This window comes from Silurus aristotelis (assembly GCF_946808225.1).
Source record: "Silurus aristotelis genome assembly, chromosome: 12".
NCBI lineage: Eukaryota > Metazoa > Chordata > Actinopteri > Siluriformes > Siluridae > Silurus > Silurus aristotelis.
The window spans coordinates 18,619,070-18,644,447 of record NC_139585.1 but is presented as its reverse complement, the minus strand read 5'-3'; the positions used below and the strand labels follow the sequence as shown (position 1 = coordinate 18,644,447).

At 39.8% G+C, this 25,378-nt stretch overlaps 2 protein-coding genes across 5 annotated transcripts in view; one reads left to right on the top strand and one right to left on the bottom strand.

Moving 5' to 3' along the window:
* Nucleotides 1-15,243, bottom strand: part of lipf (lipase, gastric) — a 46,051-nt gene extending 30,808 nt beyond the window's left edge. Inside the window, exon 1 of the mRNA XM_083555659.1 lies at nucleotides 15,050-15,243. The gene's annotated coding sequence lies outside the window, so the exon portion shown is untranslated. The remainder of the gene's footprint in view (nucleotides 1-15,049) is intronic.
* The window catches only part of rnls (renalase, FAD-dependent amine oxidase), a 41,027-nt gene extending 17,918 nt beyond the window's left edge, over nucleotides 1-23,109 (top strand). The window contains exons 5-7 of one of the 4 annotated variants that reach the window (XM_083555664.1): nucleotides 2,652-2,825; nucleotides 6,091-6,266; nucleotides 21,188-23,109. In XM_083555664.1, the coding sequence (XP_083411790.1) occupies nucleotides 2,652-2,825; nucleotides 6,091-6,266; nucleotides 21,188-21,325 (488 nt within the window). In that variant the 3' untranslated portion in view covers nucleotides 21,326-23,109. Of the gene's footprint in view, nucleotides 1-2,651; nucleotides 2,826-6,090; nucleotides 6,267-6,556; nucleotides 9,516-10,390; nucleotides 10,934-21,187 lie in introns of those variants that run through there. The other 3 variants (XM_083555663.1, XM_083555665.1, XM_083555666.1) reach the window with 3 other exon arrangements.
* Nucleotides 23,110-25,378: the final 2,269 nt, after the last annotated feature.

The window sequence follows — 25,378 nt, the reverse complement described above, 5'->3', positions numbered from 1 at the left end:
GAGAAGCTTGTTGGCTTTATTAGGGCCTGGCCAATTGAATGAAAGTCACCAGAATTTGGAGACTACAAAGCACTCTGCTATAGATACAGGCATCTGGATGTGCTGAGAATGTAAATGTAAAATATAGAAGTCTTGATTTGACTGACAAGAACTGACAGTTTTGGTTTGTGTTTGCATTCGAGTCAGTATGGTATTAAACATGTGGTTGAAATGCAATCCAGAAGATGCACAGCATGAGTCTGCTATTGGACACCATTCTCTCAAGTCAAGTCAAGAGGCTTTTTTTTGACTGACACGTGATGAATAATTGGATGGTCCGTTTTAATCAGTATAAACTTGTCAAATGGCACAAATCTTGTGTTATAACTAAATTAAGTGTTTGAATTTCTCTGTAGCTATTTAGAATATTTATTTTTATGTCCAAAGTTTCTAAATGTGTCATTATAAATGTTAAATATGAAAAAATCTAACATTTTTACTGTGACATCTTCCTTCATTTCAAATGCATCAGTTCACTTACGTGCTCTTTCATGCAGTTTTGGATGTGACTTGACTGAAAGGTCGTTAAAACGTTATATTTGCATTTAAATTTACATTTACAGCATTTCTCCCCTTATCCGGAGTGAATTACAGAAGTGCTTTTTATGTACCTTCTCACTAGTACAAACAGCTCATGGTCTGAGAATAGTGTCAAGGTAAAACCCTGTTATACAGCAATAGAAACACACAAGCCAAGGTTTTTTTTTTTTTTACTTTCTTTTTTTTAAAATCATTGCTAATTTAAGCGCTTGGAAAAGACATCTTCAGTCCTCGTTTAATGACAGGCAGTGACCCAGCTGTTCAGACAGCCAGAGGAAGTTCATTCCACCACCTGGGTGCCAGTACAGAGAAGAGTCATGATAAATGTCTTCCTTGTATCTTGAGGGTTGGTGGCTACAGAGGTTTTATAAGGGCCTTCATTTAGGCAGGGGCTTGTCCACGCAGCAGTGGAAGATAGCTGGAGAAGTATGAAAGAACTTTGGGAGATTAAAAACACGTCAAGCAGGTGTGGGTCACTGGATGGCATGCAAGGGAATAACTGCCAGGGGTGAGTTGCAGTAGTCCAATCCTGAGCTCATGCCTGAGGTTGAAAAGAAGAAACCTGCATGACCAATTCAGGTTAGCAACATGAAAAGGAGCTGCCACAGTCCTACAAGATTTGGCTGTTTCTATGAGCTTAGACATATCACAGCAAAAATAATCATTTGTAGAGCCTTTCATTTGGACTTATAGGCATTAGTTGTGCTGAATAGATTCTTTTAAAACACCCAGTCAGTGTGTAGCCTTGACGCTTAACCACTTATCATAGTAAGAAGTACATGGATGTATTCGTTTCATTGGGTCCTGCGTTTTGTGCCATCTGTGAAAAATGACATGTTCTGTAACCAGATTCCTTCACCACAAGAGAAGAAGAAAAAAAGCATTGAATTCTGCCCTCGGGGTTTGCATTGTTTCCAAACTCCCCACGCTCAGACACAGCACAAGATTTCTCTCTACCAAGGGGCACATTTACATGCTCTCAATTCACCGCAGATGTGAGGCAATGACAAAGAAAATCCTAGAAGGTCCAGGGACAGTCATTTGACCTGTCAATTTTGCCCATCATTTTCTTCTGTGGTCACACCGTAATGAAATGAACATTTAAGAAAAGTGTTTTCAGTGTCATCTGGATTCCTGTAATGGAGATATGAAAGAAGCTTTCCTGCTATTTTCCTTTTGTTGTCCATAACCACTCAGCCACAGCATAGAAAAAAATGTCATATGCTCATGGATTCATTGTAGAGGCAGCAGTGGAATCTTTTATTTCTTTTGAACATTCACACATGTTTGTAAGCTTCATGATATGTTTGGACTGTGTTTCACTATTTTTAGCAAGATTGTGAAACATCTGCAAGTCGGCATGAGCAGAGGATGTACTTTGGTTAATAAATCTTCCTAAGGCGCTTTTGTTCACTTTCAGCAATTTTTTTTTTACATTGCCATTGGTGGGAGGGGAGCATATGAGTTTGAGTATCCCCTGCTCCAGGAGTGACCTCTAACCTTGCACACTCAAACCGTGGGTAGATGACTAAAGCTGGGCCAAGCAAGAGTTGCTCGGACCAATAAACAACAGATGTTCCTGACCGGAAACAAGGATGGGCTTTTTTGAAAAAGAAAAAAAAAAACAAGAAGCACAGAGAACAAACATCCAAAAGATAAACCTCAGTGTTTCCAGATTTGCATGCAGCACACTGAATGAAATCTTCTTTGTATTAAAGCTTATCAGTCAGAGCCTCAAATGGCCAAGTACACCTGCAGTCTATAGCTATATAGTACTTAAAATTTAATTAGTTCCCCGGTGGCACTGTAATATTGATTTCTGAGTAAAGGTACTTGCAACACATTTCAGACTTAACTTAGTGAGAACTCATACAGTTCCACTTATTTGGTTGGTGAAGGCCTGGAGGCTCTTCAAACACACACACATACATACACACACACACACACACACACACAGAGCTGTCTGACAGGATAAGTGGAGAAACGATGTGATGCAAAAGGCTGGCATATGTCTTGATCTTGTGCTGTCTTTCTGTCTGTTTCTTTGTCCTTCTGTCTGTGTGAACATATAGTACTGAGTGAGAGTGAGAGGCAGAAACTAGAGGATGTCAGCTATTCCTCTCGCTATGCCTTGGGGCTTTTCTACAAAGCCGGCGTGCAGATCAGCGTCCCCTGGGTGGCCAAGTATGTCTCCAATAATCCCTGCATTCGCTACATCGCTACAGATGATAAAAAGCGCAATTTAGGTCAGTGCCTCAGTTCCCCCCTCTCTCCCTCTCTCTCTCTATTTCTCTGTGTCACACTTTAACACATTTTAATTCTCTTTCTGTTTCTGAAGATTTTACAGAAATTTGTGCACTCTTTCCTTGTCTTACCCTCTCTGTCCTGTTCTCTAGGATTTCTTTCTCCTTTTTTTCTAATCCTCATCCTCTTGGTTTTTCATAATGGAAAATGTTTCATTCATGTGTCACATGACCATGTTTGTCTAATTGAGGGGCTCTGTTTCTTCTTATGAACTCTGTTTCTCTCAGGTATTTGGATGTGCAAGAACCATAGAAGCACAATATTTTAATATATAATAAATAAAATGGAGCCCTCATTAAGCTTTATTAGCATTATTTTAGGATATAAACATAAACTCGCAGTTCTGCTAAGTAATCACTTCAATTCATGATGCACACCTAAAACTAAGAATGTATATGTGAATGTTATAGAGAAATTGTGTGTTATTAGTGTATTTGTGCATAGGACTGCCAGACAGTTCGCCTCATCAGAAGGACTGTCACACCTGTCACCTCTTTTTCACTGCACGGTTTTGAAGGCAACATCATAATTAGTTGGTCTGTTAAATTTTGTATTGGGCTGAGTGTTCTTTTAGCCTGGTCGCCTCCCTGCAATTCTCCTTTGCCACCACACTTCTATACTGTACTTTAATCTCCACTTTTATCACTGTAATGTATTTACCTCATTGCTGCATTAAGTATATCTGGGTAGGAGTTCATAGAGTTGAATCTTTCAGTTTTAAAATGTCTGAAATTGCTGCCATGTAAAAAGCAAAAATACAGCTGATGTAATAAAACCCTGTAGGATTCAGCTGCTCTAAATCTAGCAGTAGGATGTTACTCAGAAAATAACCAATGTGCGATTTGTCCCAAATATGTTCCCTATATGATACCTGATATCACTGAGTGTTCGTAAAACCTGATGCTGATCTTATACAAGAATCTGTAGCATAGTAGCTGCTCAACTGCTATTGTGAAATATTACAGACTAGTGGCATGTATTAGGACGGTTCTAGGTATTTTTAATGTGTGTTCATGTTGTGACAGAAAGACATCACAAACAGACACAAGTTAATATCAGTTCTATTGTCATTTTCAAACCAAACAATTATATATCATTGGATTAAAAATTATATTAAATCTGATCCCATACTAATGTATCTGCTAGAATGTGCAGTTGGGAAATATGTCATTAAAGTTTCCACAAAATGGCCTTGTTTGTTTCAAAAACCCAACATATTTCGCTTTAAAACAGGAAGTCACAGCTTGACATTGTGTTTAAGTTGTGTTGCTTGACTGACAAAAAAAAGTTTGAGAACCATCACAACCCTACCCCTATTAATACTAATAGAAATGTTTATCGACCTCCAGGTATGGGACATATACATTCTAGAGATTATTTATTTAGATAATCATGAGGATTTGCACAAAATCATTAATTGTGATATTTAGCCAGACTTTAGTCTAAAAGTCTAAAAGACTAAAGGGCAAGTTCAGAGCTCTGAAATGCACATTATTATTACAGAGGCATTTAACGTCTTTAATGGCTGATTAATGGCTGTCTAACGTACATATGATGGTAATAAACAGAACTTATAATATCCTCTTATGACCATTTCAATGAGTCACTGAATCATGACAACGCAAATCATGACTGAAAAGCTAGTTGTGTAAAACTGTAAAATTTGAGCTAGGATCAAGCTAGGCACTTGAGAGAACAGGACAACGTGGAGCCACTTCAGTTAGAATTTTCATACACATTCCTGGTATTCTTTACTGGGCCAAACGTTTAAAATATGTTCCTAGTCCATTACTTTGTGGTCATTAAAAAGCATACGGAACAATTTATTATTACAGGGCAAGATATTTTCTGCCAGGCGATGCCTGCCTTCTCCTCACCCTGTGAACTTTGTGACCTGTGCTGCCCACTCCAACAAATAAGTGACTCAAACAGCAGGCATAGTGCCAGCCTTCAGCCCACGCACCATGACCCTGCTTTCTCTCCCTCTCTCTCTCTCTCTCTCTCGCTCTCTCTCTCTCACACACATACACACACACACACATGCACATACACTCCCTAACTTTTCCTTCTACCCCTCTGTCTTTCATTTACTTTCCACTTCTCTATAATTGGCTTTGTGCCATGAGCCTGAGTTGTTTGACACGAAGTTCCTAAGCGAGCGACTCTCCCCTCCATGTTGCAACTGCAATGTGGTGACATTAATTCTCTTATTCAGAAAGCTAGAGGCAATTGCCGTCATACTGATAAGTGTGCACACTAAACCTGGTGATAAGCCTATTGAAATGGTCAGTGATTCAGTCCTTTTGTGCCCGATCTTGGCTCGAACGCCTTTGTGCTAAATCCTGTTCACTAGAAGTCACTGTTTTGCTGAAGTAGCAAGTTTTATCCCGCATGTCAAAGCTTAAATGCAGAGAGGACATAATAGATTTAGCTCAAATACAACTGTGATTAAGTTTGACAGCAGATTAGAATAACGAATAACTGACTGGTGTACAACGGATGAAAGTCACTTCCTCTTTCGCCTCTATGACTCTAACTACATGGATGTACTGCAACTCATGTAGAAGTTTCCTGCACAATCATCGGAACCAAGACGCTGCTTTCCTGTGCCAATTTCTCTGAGCTCCCCCTTTTTTTTTTGGTCATTGTACACACATTTTACAGGACAGATCTAATTTTTACAGCATCGATATTACTGAACTGCTGGCTTAAAGTGAAAAACACTTTGTCATGGATCACTAGAAAGTCAGTGAATCGAACATCTGTGATTGCCATCACAGTTTCAGTGTTTCGATACACTCAGCCACTTTGTTCGTATTTAGTGGCATCCCTTGTTCCCCAGGTAGCCATCAAGGGTAGGTTATAGCATCACCCGTCCCGCTTCAGAGCGCTGACTAGGACACAGCATCTCCAGCTGCTTAAACATGCGGTGTGTTTATTGAGCACAATAAAGCTTTATTCCCCTCCAAATCAGGTTATATGTGCATTTTAAAACGGTGTCATTAGAGACATGACTGCAAGCTGTAATGGACTAATAAATCAGGACTGGCCAAAAGGCACGGGCCATCGCTGTGCCGAAACTTGTTTTTGTTTTAAAACCTGAAAAGCTTACTTAATTGTGCCTATTCTTTATTTGCACTGTATATGCCTTTTTAAAAAAAGGGCCCAAAAATGCATGCTGTGTTTGATTGTTCTGTGTGTGTTCAGTGTCAGAAGAGTTTGGCCCCTCTGTGGTGGTGCACACCACCCTCTCCTTTGGCATGGAGCACTTAGAGGAGGCAACAGAGAAGGTTCAGACCATAATCCTGCAGGAGCTACACAATGTGTTGCCAGGCCTTCCTGAACCTGAGACTATCAAGTGCCAGAAATGGAGATACTCTCAGGTGAGAAGCAGAGTCTGCTAGTGATCCCTCGTCTGTTTAAATGTAAGAATTTGGTTTGCCTTTAACAATATGGTAATTTATTATTGATAGTGTATTTTTTTTATTTATTTTTTTTACTTGGCCCAAATGCTGAGTAGATTTTTGGCTCATTTGGTTGAGGGCTTTACGTACTCTATGTTTCATCTTATTTCCAATGTGAAATATTATATGTCCTTCACTAATAGATACAATCCCTTATTCCTGTTTATTTCAATCGTATGAATAATGTTTATTTTAATTCACTCTAATAGTTTTCAGTTGTAGTTGGAGGTAAAAAGGCAAGTTTAGCCAATCATGTTATTAGATGCCTGGCCCTGGGAACAGATGACTTCCACACATGGTGACTGCACTTGAACCGAACCCCAGAGTGCACTTTTTCAGTGGACCAGAGATCATTTCCCTGGATCATAGCCAGGATAAAATACGACTTTCGCACTTGACCAAACATACCAAAGTCTCAAAGCAAATTTATTTTATGTATGAGGAAAAAAGTGCAAAAATGACCTCAAATTGTTTACATGTAATGCATATGACTAATTGAAGAAGTAATAATACAAGGTGTGGTCATCTTTTGTTTCAAAATCTGATTTTTGGTTGTATGGCTAGTATGTGTGGTGTGTAGTTGTATATCCTGTCACTTCTTTTTTTTTTTTTTTTTTTTCTTCTTTTTTTTGGCACTTTGTTTTGTTCCATGTACCCGTACCCATACTTTTTATGTGTTCTTAAAAGAAGGAAGTTTGTTTTCTTTTTTTTCTTTAGAGAAATCCTTTAGGAGCTTTGTGATCACATTCAACAAGAAGGAAGAAAGATGGAAGCCGTAGCATGTAGTTCCCTCTGCAAACACGCTTAAGTGCAGCTAATGAAAAGCTGCTCTGCTATACAACGAATGGCATTCATATTTAATCATGTAAAGCAGCATAATGGAGGGCTATAGGGCAGAGTAGTGAGGAGCTGGTCAAAGGAAACGCTCAAACAAGCTCTTTTATTTGAGGGCCAGGGTAAAAATGCATGATATTATACTTTAATGATGCAAAGAGATGTTTTCTCGGAGAGACATACAGCAAAGTTGTGTTCTTACTGTCACACACATACACATACACAAATACATGCTCACCCCCACACAGTTGGCTCACACGCACATACACTTACAGTAGTTCACTGTGCGCCCTTTCTCACACACTTCTGCATGCTCTCGCTCTTTCTCTCTCTCTCTCTCTCTCTCTTGTGCTCTCTCTTTCGCTCTCTCCACCCCCATGCCGGGCTCCTCTGCGACACACATAGCACTGGGCCTCTGCTTAAGGTCAGAGGACATGGAACATCTGTGTGGGAGCCCACATTTCACTGTGGGCCAGAGAATGGGCCAAGGCCTGTCTGGGCTGCACACACACTTTTGGACACACACACACACACACACTCTCTCTGTATGAATGTGTCAAAGGAGTTGTCTACTGCCTAGAGGTTTTAATGGCTGGAAAAAAAATCTCTTAATTGCTTTTCAGAAAATGGTAATTCAGTCCCTTCTGCAGTCCTTCCTGCAGGGAACAGAATGTCAGAATTTTCTTTCAGCTGTTGCCTGCTGTCCGAGAGACGTGTACGGAGAAGTGAATGGAGAAAAATTACATAACAGCAATTCAAAAGTGTGACTTGTTTAGGAAATGTCACAAGCGCAGCGACTTGCTCCATGCTGTCACGTGTATACACGGCCTCTATGTGACAGAGCGTGATTCACATGTACTCGCTGCTCATGTTCAAAGGAATCTTCTTGTATAGTGGATTATGAAAGCTGCGTATTTCATGCTTAATAGATTATAGCATTTTTTTTTTTTTTTTCATCGCCAGCATTTCAGATAAAGTTCAAGCCCGTCTCAGAACAAACAGTGTTTCCTTTTACACAAACCACATTAGTGGCTTTTTTTTTTCCATTTTGTTTTGTTTTCTAAATAGTTTGTACTCTGAAATTGATCTAGCTTGTTTTCAAGTTGTCGTGAAGCCAGCTATTTCTGAATATCTGTCTCTCTTCTGCTGAATACTGGCGACGAACGTAGCGAAATCCATTTGAGGAGGTGGAGGAGGTCAGCCCTGCTAATATCAACTTACTCCTTGAGTAAACCAAACAATTTGTTCTTGGCCAAGTTTCAGCCGGAACATTCATCATTTGATTTACATACAGATTACCGTTTAAAGCTACAAGAGGGAGGGAGGGGGGCAGAAAAAACCTTCTTTTTTGGAGGCAGTGATAATAGCATGCCGTCTGTAGATGCCTATTAAAAGCCCCAGGAAATGGATACTATTTCCTTGGCTTTAGTGCACTGCACCTCGATGTTTATCAGCAGTTCTGGGGCCAACAGAAGCTTCAGCAATGGGCCATACACTAAAGAGGAATGTGCTTACTCCCAGCTCTCATTAACAATGATTTGTTTACCTTTTTTATAATTTTTAATTTTTATTTTACCATATTATTTAACTATTTAAACCTTTCCTAGAAGAAGAAGCACTTTTCATTCTAGCTTTTTTTGAATCAAGTCATATTTGCTTTGGTGTTGTTTTTTAAATTGATTTAGAAGATGTTTATGAACAACTAGCGCCCACCCCACCTCCACCCAGAGCACCCATAACATAACAGCAGCTATTGAAGTGCCTGCTTCAAATATGTAACGAGGTAGAACAGAGAGGGCGGCAGGTCATTCACTGTAAAGAGTCATCCGCAAGTGGGTGGATTGTGTTTTATAGGGAGAAATTGGGAGCGTTTCCTAGATTTCTACGGGTGGTTTGGCAGTGTTATATCACATCTGGCACAAAACTCTGTGCCCAAAAGGCAAGCTTAGCTTTCCCTATATACATACTTTACTGTGGCATACCAACATTTGAGTTTCTAGATATTAATTTATGTTCTTAGATTTTGATAATTCAACACAATATGTTTTATTCATTTCTTATTCTGATTAAAATATTGACATCATGATGCAGTGGGTAGCATTGCTGCCTCATAGTCTCAAGGTACCTGACTCAGTTTGGGTTTCTGTGCATGGTTTTCCAGAGTTTGTCTGGGTTTCTTTTATGTTCTTTAGTTTCCTCTCACTGCCCACAAATATGACAATAGACTGATTGGTTACTGTAAATTGCACCTAAGCGTGTGTGTGTGTGTGTGTGTGTGTGTGTGTGTGTGTGTGTGTGTGTGTGTGTGTGTGTGTGTGTGTGTGTGTGTGTGTGTGTGTGTGTGTGTGTGTGTGTGTGTGTGTGTGTGTGTGTGTGTGTGTGTGTGTAAGCATTTACAGTGCTTACCCAGTGTTCCTGGGATAGGCTCCAGATGAACTCCAACTCTGACACAGATTAATTGGTTGCTGAATATGAATGAATAATAGATTCAGATACCTTAGATAGCATTAAAGACTCCAACAGCATAGTTGTCAAACTTCTTAAACTAGGAAGGTGGAGATTTTTTTCTTTTCTATCCTGGAATTTTTTATAACCTATCTGTGCCACTTATTGACACATTATCTTGTAGGTTGGAAGACTGCTGTCTCTGTTTGTTGGGTAAATGTACACATCAGCCAGGTCTTGAGCCAATGTAAAACTTAGTTAACAGCTCCTGCCATGCTGAGCCAGACCCAGCCTACACCTAGACATGCTGAAACTGTGATTTCTCACTTCTGTGGTGATCTCACTTCTGTGGTTTTATGGTATTCATATGGGTTAGACTTATTCAAGTAATTAAGCATCTTCTACATTTTATTTACTGTTCTGTATGTTTTACATATGAATGACTTTTTCAACAGTCCAGAATACCATCTTTCTTTTCCATCTTCTTTTTCATTTATGCCCTTATTGTCATATTTCGACAGTTTATCTGAATTTCAACCCTGATTGTATCTACTGTATCATTGTAAGAAGCCACACAAACACCCTGTCAAATATGAGTCAGCTCTATAAAGCCTGGCGTTCAGGGCTGTATGTAGGCACAGTGCATCTGGGACAGTAGTGTACAATCCCACTCGATAGCAGCAGAACATGGAGGTTGCATCAGCTATTGAAAGCCGGATCGTTAGTGCAGCACTAATGCAGCGTATGCTCAATTGTGTCGTTAGGTGACAAGATCAGTGACTGACTGCCCTGGGCAGATGACACTGCTCGCCAAGCCTCTGCTGGTGTGCGGGGGCGACGGCTTCACACACTCCAATTTCGATGGCTGCGTCGAGTCAGCCCTGAAGCTCTTCGAGGTTCTGAAGTCCTCTCTCTAAAAGCGGGCGAGCGTTGGGAGGGAATGCTGTATTTTTGGGGGCCGAGGAACTGGAACGGGTTTACCAGTGATGATTCAGACACACCACCACCTACGCATGTACTGTATGAAGAACAGCGATACTGTTGGGCAGAAAAACCAATTACGTTACTGCTTGAAATTCAAAGAATTAGAAGAAGCCTGAATAAACTGTGAGGTATGGGTTGCAAAAATACTCCTTAATATGGATTTTATATAACAATAATATTGTTGAGCACAAACAGGCTTTCACACATTTCCTATCATTTAAATGGCAAATGTTGAATGATCTCGTCTTCCTGTTGCTGAATGTGGGTTTGAGATGTAAGATAGCAATAAAAAAGTTATTTAAAAAATAAAAAACACCTGATCTGAGTATGTTGTGTATTGTTGTTGTTTTCTTAGGAGCTTAGGAGATCATTTGTGCAAAGCAGACTCATAGTGGGTATGAATGTGTGTTTTGGGGAGACACTCTGCCAGGCTGCTGAGCAGCTATTAACCGACATGCACTGTTTAGAGGTGCTGCAGCTGGGCCTTAATCTGGGACAAAATATTTGGCAGGAAGGATGGTGAAAGAGCCTCTCTTAATCCAGTCATAATTATGGTTTGGTGGGCCTCAGATACAGTGCACAGCTGGGTCTGCCCACCCCATGCATTCTGTCTGTCTCTTGTTCACTCTCTTTCCCACCCCCTCAACTCTATTCTAATATGTCAGACACAGGATTGCATTACTCTCACATCCTAATCTTTGATTGGTTCTTCCGCATCACCACTTTGGGGAAGTTGGAGCTGTGTATATTACTTCAGCAAAAATGTATACTTTTGAATGCTTAGGGAGGCATTGTGTGAAGGAATACAGCACAGTGCAGGTGTTTGTCACTGTAATTGTTCCAAACAATACTTCCAAAGCTATCCTGACCACTGACCAGAGCTATTTTATGAAAGTGCACACATAGTTTGATGATATGATGTAGCACCATGAAACAGAAAGGAATAGTATGGATATATAAATAAAGTAACTTTACACCTGAACTGGTACATCGATTTTGTTTAGTGCAACTGCTTGGTTGGTTTAGAAGTATGCACCTCCCCCCCTTGGATGAGGCTTTTCTAAGCCTCATCCAAGCAAATGACATGGGTAGTGGGTCGTGTGTCACATGTTTGCATCATATTGTTAAAATATTTCAATAATAAATATTAGAGTAAGCACAACTCTTGTATTTCTTACTATTTGACAATTTTAGATGTGTTCAGTAATGAAATCCCATAGCACTTTTCACCCTTGTCTTTCCTCTTTCTTGGGCATGTTCATTTCTGGAAACTAGACAATATGATATGTTGAAACTGCAACACTTGTACCAGCTTTCCCCTTCCATAACCTCTCTAAAATATAAACCAAAAACTGGCTTGCTTACATTTATGTTTCTATATATCCGATAACTGAATGCCTTTGATCATGTATGCGGGGCGTAATTATTAAAGGAACGACCTCCTCTTTGCAAAGAAGCATCTGGGTCGAGTAATACAGGATGGACAACATTGTTAAATGGTAGCACGAACATCACATTGAATCTATTAAATAGATTGGATGCTTTTTTGAAACATCACCTTGGTAAAAATTTTGTTTTAGATTTCAGAGCATCTATTTGATTGAGGTCTACTATAAAGAGCACATAAAGAATATGCAAGAGTGCAAGAGTATTATAACCAGTGCGGTTATAATAAATTGGGGTTTTTATGGAACAATGCCTAACCAATCAGTCAATCAGAACTAAGTGTTTTATAATGCAGTTTTAACTAACACATTAACCATCTAAACACTGGTTAGTTTGACTGGTAAATATGCAAATACTGTATACTTAAATGGCAAGATTAGCTACGACTGCCCTCTGTGATTGGCTGATCTAGCTTCTCACTGTGTGGCACGAAACACAATGACAATGATGATCATTATTCAGTGTGAGCGCAGGCTTAAAAGCCTGCAGCCTATAGTGAGCCTCGAACTGGATGTTTAGAACATCACATGTCACCCTTTGAAATTGAACAAAAATTTGTTACTATGAATATATCTCTGCCTGTGTGTCTCTGCTGTTTAAAGACACTGGGCTGCACAAAGAGAGAGAGAGAGAGAGCGAGGGAGAGATTACTTCTTATGGATGCATAATTCATACAAGTCATCCTCTGAGAAACAGAACTCAGCTGCCTGGATTGCAGTAGCCTTGCCACAGTGTTGCATCAGCTGCGTCTCCCTTTCATTAACGCACGCGTTACTAGCTCCGGCTCTTTGATCTTTTTATAGCAGCCGATAAGAAAGAATGGGTTATGGTTGAACACTCAGGGGGATGAAATCATCAGTCATTTGACTCGGTGGTTGATGGACATTACAAGCTCAGTAGAGCGAGTGTGTTGAGGGCATTAGGTAGCACAGAAATGTTGTTGAAGCCTCGTCGCTCATGCACAGATTGGTAAATTAAAACCTTTATCTTTTTTTTAAATGGTCCCCTAGTTTCTATATTTCACCATATCCCAAAGGCAGTAAGTGTTTCCTTGGCTTTTGCAGAAGCATCACGACAAGCATTGGAATTTCTATCCAAAAAACAGGTTCTTCCTCATACCCAAAGCTCCACAGGATGTCCGTGGCAGATGGCACTAGAGGTTGATAGTAGGTTAATCCCTACCAAGCGCACACATACATGCACGATGTATACATGAGAAAACTCAACAGCAAAACCAGCTCCTTGTTACATGAGGCCCATCCCCCCACGCAAAGGCCAGGAGGCCCGGATTGCAGTCATGTGTGTCCTCTTTATGTGGACCCCCTAAAGATGCTTAAAGGGTCCTGTCATTCCATTGAGAACTGTGGATGGATTCAAGGCCATCACTAATTATGTGTGACATTTTTTTCCCTCTCATATTTTGGAATGTTTCCTGGGAGGAAATAAAAAGATACTTTGCGGGTTTAGGAATATGTGCGTGCGTGTGTGTAAAGGAGATTGGGAAGTTTAGACTCTTCTCTGCTTTAGATCCCAGTGGAGCTCAGGCTTGTTTAATTAGGGGGGCGGAGCCATGGGTAATGGAAGCTGATGTCGTCAACTTATTTCTCTGTGCTTCTCCTTTTCTTTATCAGTCTAAATAGGACAATTCTCTCAGCAGTCAATATCCAAAAGCCGGGTATTGATCCGAGAGGATCAGCATAAGCCACATGGCTACAGTATAGCTTCTGCCAAAACAGCCATTACTGTGCAACTTCACTGATAGTTGTACTCGTCAAATGCTTTATCAGAGGTTATTAAAACAAAGGAGAAGGATGTCTGTTCACTAGCATGTCATTTCTCAGCCTTCTTTCAACAGCTGCACAGTAAGCTCTTTGTCCTGCCAGTCAAAATGCTTGGAAAATGCCAAGATGTCAAGGTGACTTCAGCATGACCCATCCAACCAGCACAAATCTAGCTTTTCTCATGATTTCTTTTTTTTTTTTCTGACTGAACACAGAAGCTACTGACAGCGCTTGTGCTTTTGCGCAATCCTCCAGGAACTCGTGTCATCTGTAGCTCATGAAATGATGCCATACCACAAAGTAGGTTTTGTCAGTGATGTGTGTCCCTAATTTACACAGTGGCACAGAAGAATCTGGTTGTGTGCTTCTTTTCACGCCCACTTTTTCACATTGTTCCTTCTTGGAGTGGCCTTCGAGTGGTTTCGGTGCTGAAATGCTTTCTTATAGTTTGTTTCCTAAAAACAATGGAAGGGTCATGTTAGTTTTTGGCTCGTGTAGTGGCTCATGATTTTCACGATTAAGATCTGACAGGTCAGAGAGCCTTATGACCATTTCCCAATTAGACCTGAGAAATGCACAGGAAATCAAGACTTTCTGCTTTTCACTGCTGATTATAGCCAACTTGAATGAGTCTTAAGTAGATGATTAGCCTGATATTTCATTATAGAAGTCACAATTTTTTATATTTGATAGACCCAATCATGTTGTTTTTCCCCCCCTTAAATATAAAAATCTAAATAAACTCAGCCAGATATAGTAATCAGGATTTTTATTATAACATTAGTATGCTTTGTTTTAGAAATATCTGTGTTCAAGTGGATTCTGTTCATGGCAAACATGGCAAATAAAACACACAATAGGCTTGTTATTGCTGGGGATGCAAAAACTAAATTTCTCACTGATTAAATGAAAATTACACTAATATTTCCGCTAGCTAGCATCTTTATATTCAGTTGACGGTGATAGTCAAACAGCATCCTATACAGCTTTAGGCTACACTGTTCACAATAAGAATTTTGTAGGGTATCACTTTATGGCTTAAAATGAAAGGCAAGCAGCTATCCACAATGAACAAGTAATTTGTAGCCCAGTATAGTTTACACTGGCTAAAAGTTTGCTACTTACAGCTACAAAATGTAACAACAAAGTTACTATAATTAGCTGACTGTGAATAATTACTACTGAATGTAATATTAACATGTTGAACTTGACCTGAACTTGGGCAAATGTTCCAGCTGCCATGTCCATTGGAGTAAATAATCTTACACATTAAATGTTTTACTTCAATAATGACAAGTAGAAGCAAATTAAATTGCCCTAAAAGATTTAATATCTGTACTAAAACATAACAGTATAGCATTATATTTATTTATTTATACATTTTCTGAATAGTACTTTGCCATACTGATATAGTGTCACAACCTGAGGCAGTTGTACTCATAGTGGATGTTGGAGTCATGGGGTGTAGTCTAAGCAAGTAAGGTGTGTGTGTGTTTGAGAGAGAGAGAACAGGCAGAGGACTGGTTAAACACACACACAGTACATGGTGTGCCACACCCATTGTGCACACTCAGCCTCTCAGGGGAATGGAGTCATCTTCCAGACGTGCACACATGCACACACACACACACACACACACACACACACACACACACACACACACACACACACACACACACACACACACACATCAATTAACGTCTCAAGTCTGACACACCACATACTTCCTTTTCACTGCTTCAGACCAGTTTGTTTTTATTACGGTAGATTTTATTACCTTGTTTCTCAGAATTGAGTGAGGAAATATGTTGCTCTGATCTATTGCAGGTCATGTCACAATTTCCTGATATAAGGGTGTGTGTCAGTAAAGTGGCACCTCTAGCCTTTATCCTGTATATACTCACAAGCAAAATGACGGTCATTTAGAGCTGCAGTTCTCCAAGTAGGTTCCAAGTGGCCCAAAGCATGTGTGACATAGCCAGGGAGTCTGCATTCAAATTACTTTTCAAATGACATTATGATCACTGTCAAGTACAATCAGAGTTGTATTGGTTGTTTTAGCCAAATTACTGGCTGGTTTATATAAATAATGTTCATTGAAACTGGTTTGTGGGTGAAAAGTAAAGGAATAAAATGTTCCAGTGGCAGTAATAAATATAATGGTAGTCCATATATTTTTGTCATATTTTTTTGTACTTGGGTTATGTTTATAAAATAAATCTTAATCAATCATAAGGGAGGTTTTTTTTTTAACACATTTGAAGTAGTCCCAAAAGTAATTCTCTAATATTTGAGCATTTAGATTACCACATGGTTACATCATGACTATAGCCTTCATTACTCTCTTTCTCTCTCTCTCTCTCTCTCTCTCTCTCTCTCTCTCTCTCTCTCTCTCTCTCTCTCTCTCTCTCTCTCTCTCTCTCTCTCTCTCTGATAAGAGCTAGGTGTTAAATGGAGAGAACAGAGTGCAGCACATAATCACAGCAGTTAGCAGGGCAGTGTTTCACTTGCATAAAGCCTTTTCAGCTCAGATTAAGCCAGCTCTGGTTATAATACTCTTTCAAAAGCTTCTTTTCAAGTTGTAAATCTGTAACAGCTCTTGACTTTAGACAGTCAAAGGTGGCAGAAATATCGAAATATGGCTAGTGTAAGCCTTTTTTTTATTTTTATTTTTTATTTAGGGTTTTGGAGCGGAGATTTTATTATAAAGATATGTCTCGAGGGCATTCACTATCACATACGAGAATCCAATGTGTCCAAGGAAAAGTACCAACTGTACTTTTTTCTTGTCAGTGAGGTGGTGCCATGATGGGCATATCATTTGTACCGTCATTATTTCTTTTTAATAAAGGTGAAAGACTATCCCAGGAAAAAACACTCGCTCACACACACACACACACACACACACACATATATATATATATATATATATATATATATATATATATATATATATATATATATATATATATATTTATATAAAAATAAAAAAGGTAATGAAGCCATGTATACAGTATTTCCAATACAAGTTTTAAATTTTTTATGACAGGCAACATACGGTTTCACATTAGTAAAAAGGCCTTAAAAGACCCGAAAGCAGCTGATATCCAGGAATCTGAAAGTGAATCCAAGGTGATCATTTTCTTTACTCTCTCACACTACTTTTCCAAAAAACCCACAATGGAAGGAAGTGTCATATGTCAACTATCACTGTTGGTGCTAACCACACACTGTTCCACAAGCCGTATTTTTAGGTTGGAGACGGAGTAATGTGCAGTTGAACTACCACAATGTAGGCCATTGCTGGTCATACACTAAAAATGTCCTTCTGCTAGCCTTTATATGCCTTCTGTCATGAGTCCAGAAGTGGTCGATTCCTCCTGCTTCTTCTTAATGGCTGTCATCAATTTTTGTGGTGTCTCTGACTTCAGCCAGAGCTGATTTATAGCTGTACTTATACACAGGATATCTACACCATCTCATAGACTCTTTAATGCAATGACGAATTAGCATGTCAGAGACACTGTCTTCTTAAACTAGCAGTCATCTAACCCTATCTTAGCAGCCTGTTTTTTTTTTAAGTTTTAGATCCATCTCTGATATCTAATCTATTACAAAATGGGGATAGAACACAAAGCTTCAAATTCTCATAAGGATAGTTGGTGTTAAATAGCTTATATAAGTATTGGATCTTATTGAAGAAGAGTAAGTGCACGCAGAAAGAGCAGTGAGCAAACAGGCAAGCAGACAAGCTTTAGTGCCTGGGGTTGTAATGGCTGTGGGAAAGGCCAACAGGTCACCTAAGTTTCGTCAGTCCTTTTTTTTTTTTTTTTTTTTTAAAGCAATAGAGATTTTTTAGGTTCAACATAATTTCTTTTTCCCTTTCCTCTGCATGCCTTGTTTACTTTTACCCACTTCCCACTGCATGGTTCCACAACAGCCTAGGGAATATACAGCCTCCATTTTTGCTTGTGTTCACCGCCTTTGCCTTTGGCAGGAACAGCAGCCGGTCCCTGAGAGGCCTCTCTGCATGGGATCACCGAAGTGGATCCTGCTGCTGTTGCTGGCCCACTTGTGTGAGAATGTAGAGTGACATTGTCCAAACATAAGAGCAAGGTTCATGAAGATTCCTAAAATGCTGGTGTGGCTCTTGAATAATGATCGCAGAGAGACTGCGTTGGGCTACATTTATTGCGCTGCCTTTTTTGGGGAAGGGGGACAAACTAATACATCTTAAGTTTCATAAGACAGGACAAGAAAAACATGGCTTCAGCTTGCCTGGAAATCTCATTACCAGCAGAACAGCTCAGGAATAACAATGTGGTCGCTGGACTGTAAAGCGAAGGAGAGCATCAAAGCAGGCCAACTTGTCTCACACTTCCACTTTCTAATGGTGCTGCTGAAACACGGCTACGGTTTTGATTCCACATGTCCCACTGACATTAATATTGAAACAAACTGCAGCATTGAAAGTGGTATTCATAACTGACATAGTAATTATCTCTAAAACAAACTAGGAGCTGGACTTTCTGGGCAAAGGAAGAGAGGGGAAAGCTTGCAGTCCTAATTACATCGAGTAGGCCTGCAGACTGGGGCAGCTTTGATCAAGCTCAAGCTTTAGCAGGCTGAATTCCTCATTTGCTCCTGTCCTGTGCTGGGGCCTGCTCTAAAGCCTTAAGAGGGTTTAGACAAACAGTGCGTCTTGATAGAGTTGGAACACAGGGGAGGAAGAAAGACTGGAAGGGAGGTGCAGAGCTGAACTGTGCGTGACCTCACTTTACACAGGTGCTCCAGAGAAATGGCCATTCACTATCATCTCTTATACAGATGTTGCTAAATGTAGAAGGTTTGCCAGGATAGTAAAAAAGAATAGTAAGAAAGGGTTTGAGGAATGGAATAGCCATGAAGTTTGGAATAATGGGAAACAAGGAGAAGAGAAACAAGGACCCGGCCCCTGGGTCCCTTGGTATAATGGCCTGCTGAGGCCTTCCCACGAAATGGTGCATACACCACTGTGCATTCTCATGCATAAGGGAGATGGCAAATGACACATAAATACAGTACATCAAACTCATTGTTGCCATTGTAGAAAAATGCATGTTCAGATTTCCTCACTGCTACCCCTGTTGCTGGCATCTCATGATTGCCTGGATGTTTGTAAAACCCTGAAGTGTGATGACAGTGGAAAGTGGAGGAGGGCCTCCTAAATCCAGTGGACATGCACTTATAGTTTACTTTGCATAAGAGTGAGAGGGTTGGCCCAAAAGATTCTCAATGTCCTAAGAGCTTTACTTCTACCATTATCTCTTCCACCAGATCTTACTTCCTCTGGGTTGTGGGGGTCTGTACAGTACAGTTCATACACAGCGAGTGAGAGAGAGCGAACAGCAGCATCAAGCAGAGTGGCACAAATCAGGAGGCAGACGGAGAGCTAAATACAGACATTGTCTGGCTGCCTTTTTTCATCGTCTCCTCCATGAGAGAGCTGTCTGTTCTTGACTACTTGGCCTGATTGAGTGGATGAGATGTGCCCATATACAGACTTCATATGAATCAATCAAGTTTATTGTGTCAAATAGCATTTTGTTCAGGGTCCATGTTTTTTTTTACCTGACCAGATCAACTAGAATATGGTAGAATACATGAAAATTGAGGTATGAATCTAAGGTTAGACTTCTAAGAATTTCACTGTAACCAACATTTCTGGTTTGCAGAGTAAAATTAAATGATGCAAATTACCCTTGTGTGTTTTCACATTTTATTAATACCTCCTTATTCAACGGCATTACAATCCGAAAGCATACCCTTCATGTGTCAGTAAGAATCCTGTCTGTCCTGTTTTGCATAGTTGCTCTTGATGCTGATGCTTTTGCGAACACACAGTGTCTCTTTCTATTTTTGCTGCACTTACAGTGAACTTTGAGCTCCACACATGGAACGAAGAGATGGTTAGAATTGTCAGGGGACTGTGGAAAGTTCAACGGGTTGGTAGTCCACTCAGCATGACCCAGCGTTTAGGGCATGGCGTCTCCGAAAGCCTCTGGCCTACAGATTGAACTCTACCAAACTAACACTTGGAGTACATTTTGTTTAAAAAGAAAAGAAAAAAAAAAGACTTTTAAGAATATGGGATTCTTATTCTTTGGAAAAAGAAGAAGAAGGAAAAAAGGCTTAATAGCTCACAGATATTGCATAAGCTGCTCCTAAAAGGTCAACAGTCTTCTTTCTGATCAGCCCTGGACAAGAAAACCCATGCAAGTTCTTGCGTGTCACCGTAATGACAGCCGAAGCCCCCATGTTCCTGATTATCCTTTGTGATTTTTGAGCAGCCTCCCATACACACACAAATGCCTCTGCCACACAGCTTTCGTGTGGTATTTGTTCACCTGCAAATGTCTGCTGCAGATGGCTCCCCGCATTGCTTTCAAGTGTGTCTCATCTTGTGACCTCCGGTAGCACTAAAACATGATGAGAACAAGAGGAGCTGTGTTGCCCAACATCTCATGGGGCAGAAGTTGAGCACTAAGTACACAGTGATTTTTTAGCCTGTGGGGAGCAAAAATGGCCCAGTCCTCTTTCTCCACTGATACGCTGTCAACGGAATCGGAGAGATGCTTAGCGTACAGCCGATTTCATAATAACAACGAATCTCGGGGTTTGTGGCTGATCAGTTTAACCGAGAAGACATATTTAGAAACATTTTGTTCTTGTTTATCAGATGGGTCTTTTACAAGTTATTATTATTACATTATGTTATTTTGTACAGAAAGCTAAGATGGTCTGTCTGTAATATTAGAATTTAGACTCTTAATGCTGGCTTTGCTGGCACTCAGTGTGCCAGACTGCTCCCACTTACACACACACAGTAGTGTGACCAAATGAGGAAGCAATGCGTCTAATCTGTAATAATTAATTTAGCTAGGTGGCATCATCTCTGCCTACTCAAATTGATTAAATGCTTTGTATCTCTATAAACAGGGGACCAAGTTAAGGTCCACTGATAAACAGAGAAGGAAAGTCCAGTTATAGCCTCCTAGCCACCTTTTTAGAAGGTGAAACCAAAAACCATATTAGCTTGGAGTTTGATTAGGATCAGCTTTTAGTTCAGGCTTGGCTCTGTGTGTGTGTCACAAGCACTCATGTCCAGCTCACTGGTTACTTTGAGAATCCTTGATAACTAACAGAACTGTTTTCTAACATTTGTGCTGTATTTATTTTTTCTAGGGTTCTAAAGTATCCGTTTTATTTTCCAGGCTGAATCAGGTGTTTTAGAGTGCAGGGAATATAAAAAGTGCAATGAAGGGTAACTGAAGAACTAACAAGGTCTTGTTTTTTTTTTTCTCCCTCCAGTTCTTGTTTAATTTCCACTTCCTGCCTTATTCCTGGCTCAAACCAAATGCAAGACAGCTGTGCAGTAAGAAGAGGGTCGGGCAGACCGCTGAGCATTCAGAGAAAAGGGAAAGCGCTTCAATGGCTTTTCCAGGTTGAAAGAAACTTTAGAGATGAGAACAGTATGAAGCCCTGCTTTAGGGCATGGCGTATGTGTGTGTGTTAAGGGTTAAAGTTCCCAAGCCATTTGACCACACTTAGCATTACTGCGCGCAAACACAGAGCTCCTCCATGCTGGGACAGAGGGCCCAATCTGTTCCAAAGTTCATCCCAGACTCTAGGCAGGACCTGGAGCAACATGAGAATGTCTTTGGCTTTTTTTCAGTATGATAATGTTTGTGCAATCAGCATGAGATCAGATATTTAAAGATTGAATACAAATTCTGTGTACATTGTTTACAGTAAATGTCCTCCCAAAGAGCAACAAAATGGTTGACTCGTGTATGTCATAAAAGTGCATACCTTGGCAACACGTTACCGTTAGCATTCTACAATCACTTTACACACAATTCCTGTACCATTTTTCCACAAGCAACGAAAGAACATTGTAAACACTTCCTCAGGATAACCGAAACAGATGCATAATTAAAGGGAAGACAACAAGAAGAGACGAGCTTTTATAAAGGCAGAAAAAATAACGAGTCACTGAAATGCAGACTTCTGCCCCAAATGGCATTCTGCCAAGGTTACTATTTGATTTACTATTTGATTTACTATTTGATTTACTATTTGATTTACCATTTGATTTACTATTTGATTTCTAGAGAAAGAAGTAAAAACAAAGAAAGGCCGGTGGGGCTTTATAGCCTTATTCTTTATTCTCTGTGTTGCCTGCTCCTGGCGAGGAAGAGTGCAATATGCTTTTTGCAGAGAGGTTAAAAGGCTGTGGACTCCCCAGGGAGAGACTTTACTCCCTTTGTGTTCCTCTGGTCCCAGTACTTCCTTTAGATGAGAGTGAAGGAGTAGGACACCTCTGTAAGGTCAGTACATTTAGAGGCTGGAGAGAAGTTTCAAAATGCCAGACCAGACAGAGCATCTATCGCTCCAACAAGGCTCTAGAGGCCACAGCGATCGTAGTCTGGATATACCTCCTTCAGAGGAATTCGCTTGTAGTGGAAACAGTTGTGAGGCACTGGCCTGCAGCAGTGGAGCTTTGGGGAAAAAGTGAAGGAACTGCTGCTGCTTGACAGTGTAGTCCAAAACTATTTTACAAGAAAGTGATTTGTTCTAACAGTTCATACAAATTTAGCACCAACTCCAAAAGCCTCAGAAATAATGTAAAAAAAGAAAGCTAAATGATTTAAAACACAACTGCTAAAAATACATTCAAAAAGAGTAGGCAAGAAAGGGGCTGGCCTGGATAAGTAATGTCATGAGGAACTTTATTAGATTTATTGCCTTGTTAAGATACTGCTTGTGATAAAGAAGCTGCCGCTCTTCCCCCTCTTCCAGCGTGCGAGCATGCTATTCAGAATCAATAATCTAATTGCGAGCGTTCATGCGTGCTGTACACGCCATTGGCATGAACATGACCCGCTGTAATGTCATGTGACGTGCCTGCTCTCTGCCTGCATTGTAAATGAGACTAATAGGGCCGAGGTAACGATCGGGTTTGACGAAGCTCCGACGTCTAGTTATTGAATTAGACTTGTCTCTCTGAAATGAGCAGCTGAGTGCAGTTAGTCAATAAAGCCAGAGGCTAGAGAGCCGAGATGATCCATCCAAACATGTGTTAGGAGATTTCCGGCATTGATTTGACTTGATCTTAAGCCACTTATTGATGTAAAATGGCTGAGACTATACACACTAATTCCGAAACTTTACTATTTTTGCTAGGTTATAGAGCAATAGTGGGTAAAGAGAGATCTATGGACCCCTATGTAAGGCATTCATGGGGAATTTTTATTTTCATTAATTATTATAAATTCTTAAACCAACTCTTAAAACAACAACAACAAATAAAAGGTTTACACTTAAAGACATACAAATACCAGATTGAGCACCAGTGCAGTAGCGCTATCAAGGTTACAATATTTATATGTAAATTTTACCCGGGAAAGGGGCACATGTTGCACTTTTAATTAGCTTATGGCATTAATTAGCTTAATTAAGCTTTATGAGGTACAGGATTAGTCATTATGGTCTAGGTGATTCATTCATTCATCTATTAATCTATAGATCATTCAATAATTAATCATTCATCTATTAACATCTTTATACTAGAGGATCCAGAGATGATTCTGGGAATATCAGGCACAAGACAGACTCATTCAACAGCAATTTAGCAACGATAATCCACCAACATTCTTTTTTTTTTGTATCAAGTAAACCTTAGCAACCCATGCTCAGAAGTGAACCATGAACATAATGATGGAGCATGTGATGGAGAAAATATGCATCCTTAACAGTATTATGTCTGCAACAAAAACAAGAACATTTTTTCTTTCATTTGAAAATATGCAATTCATCCCATGGTTTTAGCAGGAGTAACGTTTTAATACGCATTTAAGCAATGAGTCTCATATTTAAATGGATGTATTGGGTGCATAAAATAGATCTGGGGTTGTTGGTGAGTACCTGTCAAAGATTTAGAAACACCTGCATGCATGTTCCTTTTGTTTATATGACTAGGTAATTTAACGGTATGAAAGTTTTACTTTGAACAAAAAGTGTACAGCTGTTAAACTTTATTTTCATTATAAATCCTCCCTTAGTATGAATAACAGCTTTACACACTCTTGGCATCTGGACAGTTTGTTTTTCCAAACTTTCAGCTAAAATACTTTGCCAGGCCTCTTGTAAATCTTGCCTAAGCAGTTCTTCCCAATTTCTTTCTGACCCTGCAATCCAGTTCATCCCAGAGCAGTTCAATAGGATTTAAGTGTGGTGACTGGGCAGGCTATTGCATGGTAGATAACACTCCCGCCAACTGTTTGCTCTCTAATTAACACTTACACAGCTTGGATGTATGCTTCATGTCCTTGTCTTGTTGTATGTATGTATGTCGGGTTTAATTAGCTGCAGTTCAGACAGAATTGCATGCAGTTGAAGTCTAGACTGGGAGCCATGTTGGTTCGGCATTTCTTTCAACCGCAAACCATTAAGCTTCCACCTCCATGTTTCACTGTGGGTGAGAGGCAGTCTTTTAACATCTTCTCTCCTGTCCTCCAATTTACAAATGTTCTTCTGTTAGTGCCAAAAATGTCCAATTTGGACTCATCTGCCTACAGAAACTTCTTCTAGTCATTTTCCAGTCATTCACTGTCCAATTCTTGTGGTATTAAGCAGTTTGGATTCGTAAGTCAAGACCAGATTCCTGTTCACGCTTCTGCAGTTATGCATGCACTGTGTGGCAAGACCACATTAGGCTAAGAAATCAGCTTTGAAGCATAAGAAATTCTTCCTACCACCTTTTCATTTCTGTCAAACCCAACTTTACAGATTTTGTGACCTTGATGTTTTCTGTCCGGTTAATAGATCTGCATATTGTATTCGCTGCAATATTCCATGCACAGTGGATTGTACCTGCACACTCAAGCATGTAGTTGGTTTAAATAGCAAATATATAAATATGTTTACAAATCATTTGTGGGGAGTTTTTTTATCCTTTTTTTTTTTCAGCTGCAGAAAATGCTTAGTTATAAGGGTTAAGTAAAAAATTTAAAGCTATGGAATAAAAATTTAAGTAAAGCTGGATTTGCATTATGCATGGAACTTATACTCCTATAACACATTCAAATCCAAATCAAAATTGTCTTCGAGTAAGCGTAAGTCGCAGTTGGACCAGAGCCAATTCTGGAAACACTGACTGTGAGAGAGAATACACCCTTTTCTAGTTTCCATTCAGGAAAGTTTGGTGTAGTCATGTTTTTGGGAGTTGGGAGAAAACCAGAAAATCATCGTGGAGATGAAGAAATCATGTGAAATTCTTCACAGGCCGCAAACAGAGGTCAGGATTGACCTGAAGACCCTGGAGCAGTGAGGCTGCAATGCTGTCCTCTGCACCACCAAGCCTTCAACTGAATAATGTTATCAACTGTAATGTATTTGCAGAAATCACATATGATTTTTGCATTTTAAAGCATTTAGGATGGTTGTGGTGGTATATACTATTTTCTTATTTTTTGCCTACTGGTTAGTACAATAGTATGT